This window comes from Microcaecilia unicolor, chromosome 1 (assembly GCF_901765095.1).
Source record: "Microcaecilia unicolor chromosome 1, aMicUni1.1, whole genome shotgun sequence".
NCBI classification, from domain to species: Eukaryota; Metazoa; Chordata; class Amphibia; order Gymnophiona; family Siphonopidae; genus Microcaecilia; species Microcaecilia unicolor.
The window spans coordinates 179,481,626-179,498,776 of record NC_044031.1 but is presented as its reverse complement, the minus strand read 5'-3'; the positions used below and the strand labels follow the sequence as shown (position 1 = coordinate 179,498,776).

Here is a 17,151-nt window from a genome sequence, read left to right as displayed (position 1 = left end):
TCCTCGATGCCTTCTTCACCCACACATCAGATGATATTACCTTCCGCACTACTGTCCAGGCTCTCCAGAACAACATGGCTCATTTCTACGCCATAGACCTCTTCCCCTCACTCATTGGCTTCATGAACTGCCCACACATCACACTCAGACCCCCCTGGACACATAAGGAGACCTATAGAACAGAAAATCATATCACTCCATTAACATACAAGTCGTGCTAAGTGCCCAGGTGGAGGAGGAGGAATATAACAAGAGCTACAAAAACACCGCACCATCATTGAGCGCACCTTTGCCCAGCTGAAAAACTGAGTCAGATGTCTTGACCATTCCAGCGGGAAGCTCCTCTACAGCCCAGAAAATGTTGCCAAGATATTCATTGCATGTTGCATGCTGCACAACTTTGCATTGCAATGAAGACTGCCCCTGCTAGAGGACACACAGCAGCAGCAGGCAGACCAAGAGGATGATGACGCCCTCCTCCCTGCCCACAGAGCCGGCGAGGGACCATACCAGCTGGGGGTCCACGCCAAAGAGTCACACAAACCAATTTCCAGTACTGGTCAGTGTAGTATTTATTTGTGTTTACCATCTTAATTTATCCGCCATCAGCGCCACCACCCTCCCCTCCCCCCAAGACCCCACCACCACCACTACTAGCACATACTTCATACCCCTTCCTCAGCACACTCTACACCCCCTCCCTTTTAGCACCCCCCCCTCCACCAGCACACACCACCTCAGCATGGTATTTGCCTCACAGCCCTACCTCATCTTCCTCCTCCACCTTCACCATCCTCTCTGTGGGCCACCTCTCCCACTCCCCCCTGTGGCTGCAGGGGATGGTCCAGGAATTGTAGGAGCAAACACAGTGTCCAAGTACTCTCCTATGTGGCTGCCACTGCCCTGAGAGGTGACAGAAGATACAGCTGCTTCTGCTGCTCCATGGAAATCATGTCAATTTTGGCCCTGTGGCTGTGTTGCTGATGGGCACAGCACCCAAGAAGGCAGAGTGTGCTGCCCCAGAGATACTAGGCTGCAAAGCAGACCCACTGGCTTGGGGTCCTGTGAGCCCCATCTGCACCTGCTTTGATGCCAGTTGCTTGGCCAGAGCTGAGGAGGTAGCTGTGAAGCTGGCCTGGGTGGTGTGGGCACTGGTGCCACTTGTGGCTGCTGTGGAGGGTGGCCTCACTGGTTCCCTTGGGAGGGTCAAGCACCTACTGGGTGGGCAATGTGCTAGACAAGGCCACTGGTTAATCATGCAAATCTTGCTAAATCCCCCGAAGCTGCAGTCACATATTGTACCTTGCATTCCTGCTCTCTTGCTGCATGGTATGCAGCAACTGCAGGTAGTCATCCTAGGCTTGTAGCCTCTGCTGCTGAATCTGAACCCCCTCATGCAGCAGCTGTAGCTTCTGGTGCTGGTAGTCAGCCAGCTGCACATTTTGGGCCAGGAGTTTGTTGACCTGCCGCACAACCTGCCACCTATAGAGGGGTGGTCCCCTACAGGCCAACTGTGCCTTCTCTTCTGGCTCCTCAACCTCTACAGATGCATCTGGCAATATCTGGGTGGGGGTTCAACCAGTAATTGGTCCTCCTCTTTCTCTCCTGCAGGCGGCTTCTGGCTAGTATCTTCAGTGTGCTCCTCTACTGGCACAGTGCCCTCCTATGACTCCTCCGCTACCATTGACTTCCCCTCCTCTGCCTGAGAAGCCTGTGCTACCTTCTGCCTGCTGATTCCCACCTCTGCCTCTGAATAAGAGTCCTCGCCTGCATAGGGAAAGTAGAAGAAATGTGTCTGTTCCACTAGCTAACCTGCCAGTCTGTTACAGCCTACCCGAACTTATCACTCCATGTGCACTTGTATATCACAGCTGATGAGGACTGCCATTGTCATGCCAGCACATGATGTATGCCTCCACATCTCACACTGCAGGATACAAGGGGTATAGTGCACTATGGACCTCAGAAGCTATGATGGTAGACAGCCACACCTCCGATTGGGTATAGGAGAAAGGATAGTGAGAATGGTTTGAAGAACACAGTGAGAGTGACATAGATGCCATGAAAGCAGGAATAGTCACTGGTTGGTGATTAGGGGGAAGGGGGAGGAGAGGAAGGCCCCAAAAAATGACAGTCACATCAGGACTCATACCGGTGACCTGAGTGCTCTCAGACCTAGTCCGTAACCATTACTCCATGCTGATTTGTTATGACATAGTCCCTGATTATCAGCCATTTTGCTTGTAGTCTGGAGTGCCTTTCCCCCCTCCTTCCACCTTTCTGAGAACCTGTAGTGCAAATGAGTTTCCTGTTAGCCCCCCCCACACACACACACACACTGTTCAAGCTTGCTGGAGAGAGGGTGAAATAGAGAAAGCAGCCATTACATTTTTATTCCCCAAACCTTGACCGATTCCCCAGCTTGTGTAGAGGTGTCCTGGCTCTCCTTGGGAAGGAGTCTGTACACCATGCGCTCCACAGGGGTAAAGTTCACGGGTCCACAACCAGCAGGTTGGTGCCAGCATTCTGCTTGATAAACCTCTTCAGCTGCCTCTGTTTTCTTTTGATGTCCTCTATATCTCTATTTGTGAGGTGGCCTACATTAAACCTCTGGCATATTGTCACACATTCTTTCTGCTTGGTGTAATGACATATAGTTTGCCCCTTGGTAGCAAACAGATTTGCATGGCTTGCCACTATCTCCTTCACTAAGAGCTCTATTTCAGCATTGCTTCCTGCGTGGGGGCTTCTTTTTAGATGGCATTGCAAGTGTGGGCTTTGCAGATTTGCTGTGCAGGGTTGAAAATCCCAAGATGCAGGTTTTTATAGAGCACTTTAGACCTATCAGCTGCGGACACTTAGATGTTTAGGGAATAATCTTTTTTTTTTTTTTTTGCTAATAGCTCACACATGAAAATGTTTTGGGGAGAACAATTTCTAAAAAACATGATTTAAATGCTATTTTCGACCCTCAATATTGCCTTAACATTGCTAAGGTGGAAGTGGCTTATTATCAGCCAGGAATCCCAAATACCCAGGAAACTGTTCTCCATTCTGCCCTCACAGCATCAGGTAGCTGAACCCTGGGAACCATGAGCCAGCTGGAGTCCCCATTTGCCACTGTCTCCAGGTAAGCAGAGACCCTTGAATCTACCCTTCTCCTTTTGCTATGGAGATGACTGGAGATCTAGTCTGCCCCATGTTTCTGCTATCCAAAGACAAAGGACAGCAGTGGACTTTGCAACACACCGTTTTATCCTATTTATATATTTATTGTTTTATTGCTGAAACAAAGTAACTGTGGGGATATGTACACATACCCTTTTGTGGCTGCCTTCAGGAGAAGCTGGGTGGGATTTGGAGTCCCATGGAATTGGTCTTTATACCATGTACTCCTTAGGGCTGAGGTTCACAGGGTCCACATCCAGTGGATTCTCTGCAGCTTTGCCCTTCACCTCCCTCTTCAGCCTCCTCCTGTTTTTCTGGCCAGTACTCAAGATCACAAAAAAAGCAAAGAAGAAGAAACTCCAGTCCTCATGAATACGTAAACACCAGCAAAAAGGAGTGAGGAAACAAAAGATGAGGAAGCCAAAGCTGAGTGATGGTGAAACTCCTATTTATTTCCAAAGTGCTGTAGGCATACAATCAAAGGACTCAACATGGCTGTGTTTCGGCAAGCATGCCTTCGTCGGGAGCCCTTAACGTACACAGAACACTATATGTAGGTAATAAAGTTGGCAAATGTAAATCACATCAAGCCGAACTTTACAAAGCAAACATAGGTGAACAAACTGGTGAATTTGGATTGCAATATGATTCATATGTATAGTTATCTATGCATGAACACCATTACTGGTTTCCAGACACTTCAAAAAAAATATATTTATGCTAGTATGTATTTATTGACCAGTTTAAGTATTCATTTTACTTTGATTTTATGTTGATATGGTTTTAATTAAGCTTGTGAAACATAATGCTGGAGCAGCAAACAACTCCGCCACTAAAAAAGTATTCTTCGCACTTTGGAAACTGAAACGTATTAAACCATATTTTCCAAGAGATGTATTCTGCAATTTAGTTCAATCATTAGTCTTAAGCCACCTTGATTACTGCAATGGAATATACGCAGGGTGCAAAGCACTGCTTCATAAAAAACTACAAACCGCCCAGAATACAGCTGCTAGACTGATCTATGGTAAATCGAGGTTTGAAAGTTCAAGACCACTGCGTGAGAAACTGCATTGGCTTCCTATCAAGGACCGGATAACTTTTAAAGTATGCATCCTGGTGCATAAAATTCTCTATGGTGAAGCTCCAGCATATATGGATGCCCTTACCAGCTTAGGAACTCTTCCAGATCGTCTCTCTTGTACTTGAATCTTCACTACCCAACATGTTGTGGCGTCAAGTATAAAACCACTTAAGCATCCACCTTTCCCTATGTTAGCGCTTACTCGTGGAATGGTTTACCAAAATCTGTAAAATCTATTCAAGATCATTTGGCCTTCAGAAAATCTCTAAAGACCCTATTATTTGGAAAAGCTTACGCTAAAGACCCGCCTAGCATCTCTAACTTCTGAACTGCTGCAGTTGTAACGACATATTGAACTCTATTACTCTTTCTCCTTTTCCTCTCCTTTGCTGTTACTCACTAATCTCTTTAACTTCAATGTCTGTGATTGTTTGCTGAATTGATGTATGTTTTTGCAGACTGATGTAAGCCACATTGAGCCTGCCCATGGGTGGGAAAATATGGGATATAAATGCTATAAATAAATAAATAATAAATAAATACATAAACTTTTGTTTTTATATGTTTATTAGTTTTATATTACCCCTGAAGCAGCCCCACTGGGTAAAACACAGCCATGCTGAGCATCCTTTTACCCACTCTCTACAATAAAGACATGTAAGTTCATCTTCCACCTTGTCTGCTTCATCTTCCAAAACACGAATAGAGCATCTAAAATAAGCATCTAACTCTAACAGTTTATGTGAAATCTACCTGAATGGAGCAGTGGAACCATATTTTGTTGGATATGGTTGATTCAGCTGAATACAGCTTTTGCAAACTTAAGCTTGTGAAATCTATTTAAGATCCAGCATGATCCAAGTCTATTCAAAGGACATGTTTATTATTGCAATTGAGAAGGAAGAAAGTTGGAAAACAAGCTGCAACCATGAGTTAGTTGAATTTATGTCCAGCAGAATTCATAGAATTCAGTTTTAGTAGTAGTAGTCTGGAGTCTGAAATGACACATTTGTAGGTAGATCTAGTAACATTGCTTATTTACACTGACAGCATTTCCGACATGATCAACTATATGGTTGCTGCTACTTTCATTTACCTATATGTAATTTTCCTGTATTTGGAAGAACAGATATACTTGCTTTGGTGACTATTATGTTTAAATCTGAAATTTTTACTATATTTTAAACTTCTTCAGTTATCCTTGAGAAATAAGATAAGAAGTAAGATGGGTCCCAAAGTCCCCAAATTTTATGTTAGGAGTCTCAAAATGTCCAACACCACCTATAGCCTTGCATCACTGCAGTTAGGGGATAGGAGACTATCCTGCTTATTTTTGAACGACATGGCCGGCCATCTTCCGACACAAATTGGGAGATGGCCGGCCTTCTCCTAAAGCCGGCCAAATCGGTATAATGAAAAGCCGATTTTGGCCGCCATCAACTGCTTTCCGTTGCGGAGCCGGTGAAAGTTCAAGGGGGCATGTCGGCAGGGTAGCGAAGGCAGGACGGGGCATGGTTAAGAGATGGCCGGCTTTGGCCGATAATGGGAAAAAGAAAGCCGGCCCTGACGAGCATTTGGCTGGCTTTGCTTGGTACATTTTTTTTCATGACCAAGCATCAAAAAGGTGCCCAAACTGACCAGATGACCACCGGAGGAAATTGGGGATCATCTCCCCTGACTTCCCCAGTGGTCACTAACCACCTCCCACTCTGAAAAAAAACAACTTCAAAACTTTTGTCTTTTTTTTTTTAGAGTATGTCCTTTGCTATGCTTCTGTCCCTGCGACGGCAGTTGAGGATGTCGTTCCCTGTGACGGCAGTTCAGGACGTCCAAAATGAAGATGTTTCTGTGAGAAGGATGTCTATGCCTGTGCTATGCCTCTGACACCCTCTTTATTTATTTATTTGGATTTTGGACCACAAGTAGCAGCAGTGGGATTTGAACTGGCCAACTCTGGATTGCAAGACCAGTGCTCTAGCCACTCCTCCACGCCTTTGAAATTTGGCCATTCCTGTGGGGGTGGGCAGTATGCAGGTCCCTGGGGGAGGGAGGTATGTATGCATGTGTCAGCGTAGGCATAACGAAGGCATGGACGTCCTTCTTTCAAACATTTTGGACGTCCTCAACTGCCCCCCCCCCCACAGGGACGGTCAAATTTCAAGGGAGTGGAGTAGAGTAGAGAAGAGTGGAGTGGAGGAGTGGCAGAGTGGCCTAGTGGTTAGAGCACTGGTCTTGCAATCTAGAGGTGGCCAGGTGGCAGTTCAAATCCCATTACTGCTACTACTTGTGATCCAAAATCCAAATAAGTAAATAAAGAGGGTGCTGGAGGCATAGCACAGGCATGGACATCCTTCTCACAGGGACAACCTCAACTGCTGTCACTTCCCCTCCTTAGGAAGGAAATTGTGTGCAAATGAGCTAACAGCAAGCAAATCATTTGCATGCAATTTCCTTCATGCATGCCCATTCCCTTCCAGATCGGTAAGGGAAGGGCTTTTTCCATTCAGTTAGTGGGACCAGTGCACTACGAATGCTGGCTCCTGCTCCTCCCACGACCAAATGCCTTGGATTTGGCCGGGTTTGAGATGCCCGGCCTCGGTTTCCATTATCGGCGAAAACCAAGGCCGGCCATCTCAAACCCGGCTAAATCCAAGGCATTTGGCCAGTCCCAACCGTATTATCGAAATGAAAAATGGCTGCTCATCTTTTCCGATTATATGGGATGCCCCACCCCTTTGTAGTGCCGTCCTCAGAGATGGCTGTCCTGTTTGATTATGCCCCTTTATGACACTGAATGTCATTCTTGGTTCCTGAGTTCAGTTATGATTCATAAATGTTGTTAAAGACACAGCCAAGATTTGTTGCTACCTTCTGGAGCATTGTGCTCATTTCAGTGTATGGTATATTTGGGTTGGAATGGAAATTGGAAAGGATATAAAGAGTGTCAGTGCATATATTAATACTTGATGCTATGTGCCAGATTAAGAACTGTATTCCAAATCTCAAACATGCTAATAAATCAGACTTCAATTCTTTATGGCTCCTCTTCTCTTTCCAGTGACTCCCATTTTGCTCTTGGTTTTAATTTTTTATGAAGCTCAACCTCTAAAGGGCTTTTGTATAAGCAATCCCCTTGATGACATAGCAGTTGCAAAAGGTCAGATACTAGGAGTAGACCATATATTTTTTATGCACAGCAGTTTGCAATTTAGAATGAACAATACGTTTAACACTACAAATTCACATGAAACAAACTTTCAATAAATGTCAGTGAGCTTATAAAAAAATACAAGCATATAATTATTCTGTAGTTACTCCGTTGTGTACCACTATGGGGTCTTTCTTTCAAACTGCATCAAAATGAGAACATTAACTTGTGCTTTTATTGTATCCATTATTGCTTGCGCTACTATGAAATTCACAAAAGAGCTGTATGGAAAACCTTCAGGAACACAATAATAAAAAAAAAAACGTTAATGTGAAAAACAAAAACACATCATATTTCACTTTCTATACTCTTCAGATTTTTGATGTTTGACTCTCATCAGCCCACTCTTAATAGATGCACTCTAGGGTCTCAATTCTATAAATGGAAAGATTTGACTAAGGTGTGCTTAACCGATCAGTTTGAGGCTTATCTGGCAAGGAAGCTTTAATCAAACCGCAAAATTTATAGATAGATGTTTCTCTTTGGCTCACTATGGGGCTCATTTTCAAAAGAGAAAAACATCTAAAAAGTAGTATAAAGCAGAATATGGAAGTTTTTCTCACCAAAACATGAAAATCAGTATTTTCGAAACACATTTTGTAGATGTTTATCTATGTAATTCGCCTGCAATGCGCCCAAATCTCAAGGGGGCATTTCAGGGGCATGTGAAGGGCAGGATTTGGGTGTTCCTAAGACCTGGATGTTTTTCAGCCATAATGGAACTAAACAAAAATGTCCAGGACTAAAACTAAGACATTTTGGTCTAGACCTGTTTAATAACGACTAAGCCACAAAAAGTGCCCTAAATGACCAGATGACCACAGGAGAAATAAAAGAATGACCTCCTCTCACTCCTTCAGTGATCACTGGCCCCCTCCCACCCCCAAATATGTGAGTAAAAGAGTACATACCAGTCTGTATGACAGCATCAGATGTTGGCCAGTCCTATTAGAGCAGCAAGCAGGTCCCTGGAGTTGCCTAGTTGTCTATGCAGTGCACTGTGGAGAAAAGGGCCTAGGCCCATAATCCTTTCTAACTGTTACACTTGTGGTGGAATGTGTCAGCCCTCCAAAACCCACCAAAAACCTACTGTACCCACATATAGGTGACACTTGCAGACATAAGGGCTATTGTAGTGGTGTATAGTTGGGTACAGTAAGTTTTTGGTGTTTTTTGGAGGGTTCTCCATACAACATAAGGGAGTAATAGTGAGATGTGTACCTGTGAGTTTTTATATGAAGTTCACTGCAGCGCCCCCTAGGGTGCCCCACTGCTCTGCTGGGATGTCTGTGTGGCCAGTCTACTAAGAATGTTGGCTCCTCCTACATCTCAATGGCTTGATTTTGTGTGTTTTTCACTTGGACTTTTCTTTTTCAAAAATGGACCAAAAAGATAAACCCACAGAGCACAAAAACATCTAGCAAATAGTCATTAAAAACATAAACAAAATCTTAAACAACCATAGATGTTTTGCTGTTTCTAAAATGGCTATATTCCCCACTTGAATTTTGGATGTTTTGAGTAAAACATCCAAAGATGGACTTAGATGTCATATTGAAAATGCCCCTCCACATCAGTTCTGCTGTATAATTTTTTCCTTTTGTTGCCTTCCCTCTATTTTGCTCTATATGATGTTATTTCACCATATAGTGTTGGATGATGGGATAGGTATTTATGTTTTACCAGGCAGGTTAGCAAGTTTCCCATTATCCTTTTTGCTACCCCATATCCATTCCTTTCCATCTTCTTATGCCTACCTCCCAACGTTCATTTCCTTCTGCATCCAATTCCTCCTATGTTCAATCTACTTATCTGTTAACCCCATTAATTTTGCGTTTACTACAAACTGTATATTCTTCTTATGACTTTGTAATTCTTTATATTGTTACTATGTAAGCCGCATTGAGCCTGCCATGTGTGGGAAAGCGTGGGATACAAATGTAATAAATGAATAAATAAATAAATTATTGGTTTGCTCTGTTTTTGTTTTTCATATTTTGTATTGTTTGTTTTTTATATGTTTTGTAATAATAAACAAATAAAGACAAAAAAGAGTAAACAAGCTATCTATCCCACTGTAGCCTTTCCTCATAGGGAAGTTGTCCCCTCCCATTTATCACTTTTGTTCCTTTTCTAATTTGGCTATGGGGCTCGTTTTCAAAAGAGAAAAAATGTCTCAAAAATAGCATAAAGTGGTATTTGGACTTTTTTCCCCCTAAAAACATCCAAATTGCAATTTTTGAAACTCGGATTTGAGATGTTTTTCTTTGCAGTGAATCCAATCACAGGGCAGCATGTTGGGGGTGGGATTTGGGCATTCCTAAAACTTGTACATTTTTCTGCCATAATGGAACAAAGCAAAAACATCCATGACTAAAAGTTAGACATTTTGGTCTAGACTTGTTTCAATCATGCCTAAAGGGGAAAAGGAGTAGGGATGGGCAATGATCCTTCACAAATTAATCAAGATGCCAAGGATGTTAGCCATATAAAATTTAATTTCAAAAGCACCACATATACTCTTGGTAGGTCCGACACGGTACCATGCTTTGATGGAATAGCTGCCTGTCTCAAGGGTCATAATCTCTGTCAAGCATGGTATCATAAGCCTGCTGGGGAAAAATACCTTGAGACAATAAAGTATTGGCACAAAACAGCAAACAATACTGGTACACCTAAGTCACAAAATGGTGCCCTAAATGATGAGAGGACCACTGGAGGCATTAAGGCATGATCTTCTTAAGCCTCCGGTAGTCACTGACCCCCCCTCCCAAAGATGTGAAGAAACCAGTACATACCAACCTCTACAACAGCTTCAGATGTTATGGCATAGATCAGCAAGCAGGTCCCTGGAGTAGCATAGTGGTTGGTGCAGTGGACTGTAGAGAAGGGGACCCAGAACCATATTCAATTCTAACTGGCACACTTGTGGTGGAAAGTGTGAGCCCTCCAAACCCCACCAAAAATCTACTGTACCTAAATACAGGTGACACCTGCAGGAATAAGGGCTATTGCGGTAGTGTACAGTTGAGTACAGTAGGTTTTTGGTGGGTTTTGGAGGGCACACCATACAATATAAGTGGTAATGGTGAGGTATGTACCATGGTCCTTTTATATGAAGTCCACTGCATTGTCCTCTAGGGTGCCCCACTGTTCTGTTGGGATGCCTGTGTGGCTCCCATATATCCTAATGTCTTGTTTTTGTGGGGTTTTCCCTTTTCTTTTCTCAAAAATGGTCCTAAAAGATAGATACACTGAGCACAAGAATGGCTAGTAAACGTTTGTTTTTGAAACAAAAAGTTGGACATTTTTCTGGCTTTGAAAATGGTCATGTTTGCTACTGGATTTTTGAATGTTTTTTGCAAAATGTCCAAAATCGGATTTATACATAATGCTCCTCCACATCTTTTTTGAGATGCAATGATCAGAATTGCATACAATATTCAAGTTGTGGTCGTGCAAAGAAATGTATTATTTATTTATTTATTTATTAGGATTTATGTACCGCCTTTTTGAAGGAATTCACTCAAGGCGGTGTACAGTAAGATTAGATCGAACATGAGCAATAGGCAATTACAGCAGTAAAAATATTCAAATAACAATACTCAGTATGGCATGGAGGGGCATAATCGAACGGGGGCGGCCATCTCCAGGGACGGCCCCAGGAAGGGGCGGAGACAACCATATTATCAAACAAGATGGGCGTCCATCTTTCATTTCGATAATATGGTCAGGGCCGGCCAAATCTCAACATTTAGGACAAACTTAGAGATGGTCGACCTAAATGTTGAGATCGCCGGACTTAGAGATGGCCGGCCTCAGTTTTCGCCGATAATGGAAACCGAGGCTGGCCATCTCAAAACTGCCCAAATCCAAGTCACTTGGTCGTGGGAGGAGCCAACATTTGTAGTGCACTGGTCCCCCTCACATGCCAGGAAAACCAACCGGGCACCCTAGGGGGCACTGCAGTGGACTTCATTAATTGCTCCCAGGTACATAGCTCCCTTCCCTTGGGTGCTGAACCCCCCAAATCCCCCCAAAACCCACTCCCCACCACTGTACACCACTACCATAGCCCTTATGGATGAAGGGGGCACCTACATGTGGGTACAGTGGGTTTCGGGTTGGTTTTGGAGGGCTCACATTTACCACCACAAGTATAACAGGTAGGGGGGGATGGGCCTGGGTCCGCCTACCTGAAGTGCACTGCACCCACTAAAACTGCTTCAGGGACCTGCATACTGCTGTCATGGAGCTGGGTATGACATTTCAGGCTGGCATAGGGGCTGCAAAAAATGTTTAAAACATTTTTTTTTGGGTGGGAGGGGGTTGGTGACCACTGGGGGGGAGTACGGGGAGGTGATCCCCGATTCCCTCCAGTGGTAGTCTGGTCAGTTCAGACACCTTTTTGAGGCTTGGTCCTGAAAATAAATGGACCAAGTAAAGTCAGCCAAATGCTCGTCAGGGCTGCCCTTCTTTTTTCCATTATCGGCCAAGGGCGCCCATGTGTTAACCATTCCCTCATCCCGCCTTCGCTATGCCTCTGACATGCCCCCTTAAACTTTCGCTGCTTCTGCAACTGACTGCAGTTGAGGGCGGCCAAAATCGGCTTTCGATTATACCAATTTGGCCGCCATTAGGACAAGGGCGCCCATCTCCCGATTTGTGTCGGAAGATGGGCACCCTTCTCCTTCGAAAATAAGCAGGATAGTATACTAACAATTATACTATTCTCAGTTTTGTTTTCCATTCCTTTCCTAATACTTTCTAATATTCTATTTGCTTTCTTAGACATAGCTGCACACTGAGTAGAGGTTTTCAATATATCATCATCAATGACACACACATTCTTTGCCTGGGCAGTGGTTCCTAATGTGGAACCTTGCATCATGTAGCTACATGCATCACTTTGCACTTGCCATTTCGATACCCAGTTTTCCAGACTTGTAATAAGGTCCTCTTGCAATTTTTTACCATCCTCCTGTTATTAAACACTTTCAATAACTTTGTGTCACCAGCAACTTTTATCACTTCACTTGTTATTCCTGTTTCCAGATCATTTATAAATATGTTAAAAAGCCGTGGTTCCAGCACAGATCCCTGGGGAACTCCACTATTTACCCTTCTTCAATGACAATATTAACCATTTAACCCTACTCTCTGTTTTCTATCAATAAGCAGTTCTTAATCCACAATAGGACATTACTTCCCATCTCATAACTTTTAAATTTCTTCAGGAGTTGTTCATGAGCTACTTTGTCAATTGCTTTCTGAAAATACAGATACACAGTATGAACCAGCTCACATTTATGCACGTTTAATCACACTTTCAAAGAAATGTAGCACATTGGTGAGCTTCATTCTGGTTTTTGAATTGTTTGTGACCCTATAGTGCTACATAGTTTAAAATGCGCCCTCCAACTCCATGATACAGAAACACCACAGCTCCCCCTCTGCTCTTCTTACTGATTTCAGTGAGTGGTGGGTGAGAGGGTTGAATCAGAGTGAGGACAGACAACCAGTGGAGAGGTGGGGGTGCGGGCAAGGGATGCTGATATGGGGACTCAGTAAGGGGGAGAATTAGATGGAGAAGACTGAGTAAGATAGATCCAGGTACTAATGATTCCAAGGCATGTGACAATCCTACAAAAGTGGCTTAATTTTGCAGTCCTTGCCATAATCAACAAATTGTGGGAAATTAAGAACTCTGATTATGCTATAGCATGTCTACATTCAGCATCTGTTAAACAATTATCCTATAGATTTGCAGTAAAAGAAAATAAGATAAAAGGTTTTAAACAATTACCTTGGGCTGAGGTCAGGAGGACCTATGTTGGTTACTGTGGTCAGATGTAGCCTTAGATTTTTATCTTTTTTTCTATTGTTGTAAAAGGGTTCTTTGTCTTGTGTTGTTCTTGAGGAACTTTGATTACAAATTCTAACAGGTGATTTAAAGGGTATTGTTCCTGAGGAGAGCTGGTTCAAATTCTTCCCTAGAGAGTTATTGCTTCCAGATTTTTTATGTTTTGAAAACGTTGTGCTTCTTGTACAAATAGGAGATGGCGTTGAAGATGATTCTTCTCCTTGTTCATCTTCCTCATCTTCCACAATAGCTGAAAGTCTCTTGTTTATGCTACCATTTCCCTTGGATTCTGTCTAAAAAAGTAGAAAAAGAAATTAAAACTCAAATTCCCCAATATTCAGCTGATCATTGCAGTCTAACTTATCCTCCGATATTCAGTGCTGGGCAATGTCCGGGCACTAGCACTGAATATTGGGGATTTTTTTGGGCAGGCTGGGTGCCCAGCAATTATGCAGGCCTGGCCGATATTCAGCAAGGGCCACATAAAAGATATACTGGCCCGCATAACTTTAAAACATTTTATAAATGTTTTTTTTTTTTTACTTTACTAAAGCCCTTGAGCCCCCTCAAGCCCCCCTGCTAATGTCCCCTTCTTTTACTCCCCCTCCCAGCCCTTATCAAGACTCCCCGCCCCCCAGCCGTGCAGGCAAGACCTCCCTCCGGGTCTACCTGTATCCCTATGGTTCAGCGGGGCCATTGGGGGCAGGAGCACAGCCCCCTCATTCCTGCCTCTTGCAGCACTGATCTAAAATGACTGCCTTGACCTCTTGTGGCAGCTTGCGGTAGTACCTCGAGGTGCCGTGAGAGGTCGGCAGCCATTTTAGACCAGCACCGGAAGGGACAGGAGTGAGAGGGGTGTGCTCCTGCCTCCAACGAGCCTGCTGGACCACCAGGGATACAGGTAGGCCCGGAGGGAGGGCCTGCCTGCACAGCTGGGGGGGGGGGGGGGGTGGCGAAAGGTCTTCTGAGGCAGGGTCTCTTGATAAGGGCTGGGAGGGGGGAAGGAAAGAAGGGGACCTTGGCATGGGGGTAGGCTCAGGGGCTTTAGTAAAGAAAAATAAATTTAAATAAATTTAAAAAATAAAAGAAAGTTATGCGGTTGCTGGCCTGATATCCAGGGCTGGCACCTGCATAGCTAAGTAGCCTTATTTAGGACAACTCTTGAGCTGTCCTAATTGAAACCACTTAGCTATGCGGGTGCCAGAACTGAATATTGCTGGCACCCTCATAGCCTGTGGCTCCTCCCCAGTTCCGTCCCCAGTGCCACCCCTGACCTGCTCACTTTTTGTTTGCTCGGTCTCAGGGGATATTCAGCAGCACTATCTGGTAAAGTTTCACTGAATATTCCCGGTTAGGTGCCGCAAAGCTATTTAAGATGGAAGGAGAGGCCCCTGCCTGCTTAAATCGCTTTGAATATTGGCCTAAAAATTATTTGCAAAGACTTAGGGCCCCTTTTACTAAGGTGCACTAGTGGATTTAGTGTGTGCTAAATGCTAAGATACCCACAGGAATATATTGGGTGTCTTAGCGTTTAACGCATGCTAATTTTCAGTGTGTGCTAAATCTGCTAGTGTGCCTTAGTAAAAGTGGTCCTTAACAAACTAAATTTTCAAATCCTTATTTGGGGCCAAGATATACTATAGAGATGTGCTTTTTTACTCATTAAGGTGCCTTTTACTAAGCTACGGTAGGGCTACTACGGCAGTGGCGCACAGCAAATTGTCCCTACCACCGGGCTACCACAGGATCCCAGTAGTAGTGCTGGTGTGTGCCGTGTGCCATTTCTGGTGCTCAAAAAATAATTTAATTTTTTTAGTGCTAGGGGCTTACCCAGCGGTAATCAGGCAGCGTTGCACGCTGTCCGGTTACCGCTGGGTTAGCACAGGGTACAATTGGAGCAAAGATAGCTCATTTCACGCCAGATTTCCAGTTTTCCAACAAAGGTTTTTCTCAAGACCATATTTCTACATCTGCTTGAACCAACATTATTTACTCTTTGATGGTCTAACATATGTTGCATAAAGACCACATTTCTACATCTGCTTGTACCAACGTTATTTACTCTTTGATGGTCTAACATATGTTACATAAAGACTCCTGAAGCAGTCTTTCTGCCGAAACAAAGTGATGTATAGAGTCTTTACCAACAAACTCTTTACCATCATTCAAAGTCTCCTCATTTGTTCCTGGTCAGCCTGGTCTATTTCCCACTCCCTTTATCTCTCTGTATTCTTTCCGTGGGATCTCAGTGTGATCCCAGGTGGACCTTTACATAAAAGTATGCTTAGCATTTCACTGCACAACAACTATTTGTCTGACATCATTTATAGGAACTATCAGAGATATCAAAGGAGATGGTCATATGGGCTCTATTTTCTGCCTGGATTTCATTTTGTTTAGGTTTTTTCCTGTGTATTTCATTCTTTCTTCTTCTTTTCGTTTGTAGTGTCTACTATTTAGAAATAGCACCCACCACCTACTATTAATAAAAGAATAGAAGATGTAATTTAAAACCCATATCTATATTACACATCTTTCAGTTTTTCCACAGTACAGAGCAGTTTACTATGGGGCCCTTTTAGTGAGGTGCAATAGTGTTCACCAAATCGGCACTACCGCCAGAAGAAGATGTTGTAACTTTGGAGTTGAGGATTTTGATCCGAGCTCAGGAAGCTCATTCAGTGTGTCAGGCAAACCAGATTAAAATTTTAGAAGTGCATGTGACCAAGATCAAGTCTGTGAGTGTAATTCAAGATAAAATTATGTTATCCTGGAAAATGGAGATGTTAGAACATCACACTAGGCATCTGAACCTGCTATTTGTTTTTAACTTTTCAATGACCTCAGCTCTGGACAATAAAAAGCTCTTCAAACAGTATGTCTAAGAAATGCTATCAGGGCCTGAAGAAGCTGTACCATCTCTTAATAAGATCTATTTTCCTCCTCTGGGAAGAGGATCAAGGCCAATTATCTAGGGATAGTTTGCATATTGGAAGATAATAGGCACTGATGATATTAGGAAGGCTACTCTGAACATGATGTTGAGATCTTACTTCTGTAATGTCACTTCTCTATTTATGAGTCAAAGAATTTTGATTTGTTTCCAGACCTTTCTAGATCTACTCAGGGAAAGAGGAAATTATTTCCTCAGTTATGGTATGAGGTTTGGCACTGAGTATGTCATTTATACTTCATTGTCCCTGTAAAAGTGTTCTTAAGATACTGTAGTAACTTATAGAACTTTGTAAGTCTAAGTGCTTTGAAAATGAGCCCCATAATTTTACAAATGAAGACTCAGAGGGAAAAAGGATCAAGGTCTAAATTTTTCAAAATTTTAGTTAACGCTGGCACCTAGTGAATGCCTATATTACAAATATTATTACAGTTCTGATAGTAACAGTGGCTCATTTTCTATCAAGCAGCTTTTAAAAATTCCCTCTTAATATACATAATAGAGTCTTTAGAACTTTGGAGTTCTTTTTCTATGAATATCAATTTTTGGACATTGATTGTTCTTCCTTCTTAGTCTTCAAATATATTCTTTGACTCATCTCAATAGAAACATTTCCTGGATACTAGATAGGCCCAACAAGTCGCTCCAATGTGAGATGCATCTAGTGATATCTGACAGTTAATAGAGAGCGTTGGTGGTGCTTAGTACTAGTGACATATTCAGGGTTTTGTTGTGTACTGTGTTACCTAGAAGTTATTTCAACAATTGAGGTTCCCCTATCCACTTGGTTTAGAGGACTGATGTTCAGTGATCTAATGTTCTTTTTCATTTTTTTTTGTTTTTGTTTCCATAGGTTGTGATTTAAATGGTTTTAT

At 43.1% G+C, this 17,151-nt stretch overlaps 1 protein-coding gene across 1 annotated transcript in view; it reads right to left on the bottom strand.

Annotated features, from left to right (window-relative positions):
* Positions 1-17,151, bottom strand: part of KCNH8 (potassium voltage-gated channel subfamily H member 8) — a 588,306-nt gene that overhangs the window by 44,458 nt on the left and 526,697 nt on the right. Inside the window, exon 13 of the mRNA XM_030202709.1 lies at positions 13,267-13,616. Coding sequence (XP_030058569.1) covers positions 13,267-13,616 — 350 coding nt within the window. The remainder of the gene's footprint in view (positions 1-13,266; positions 13,617-17,151) is intronic.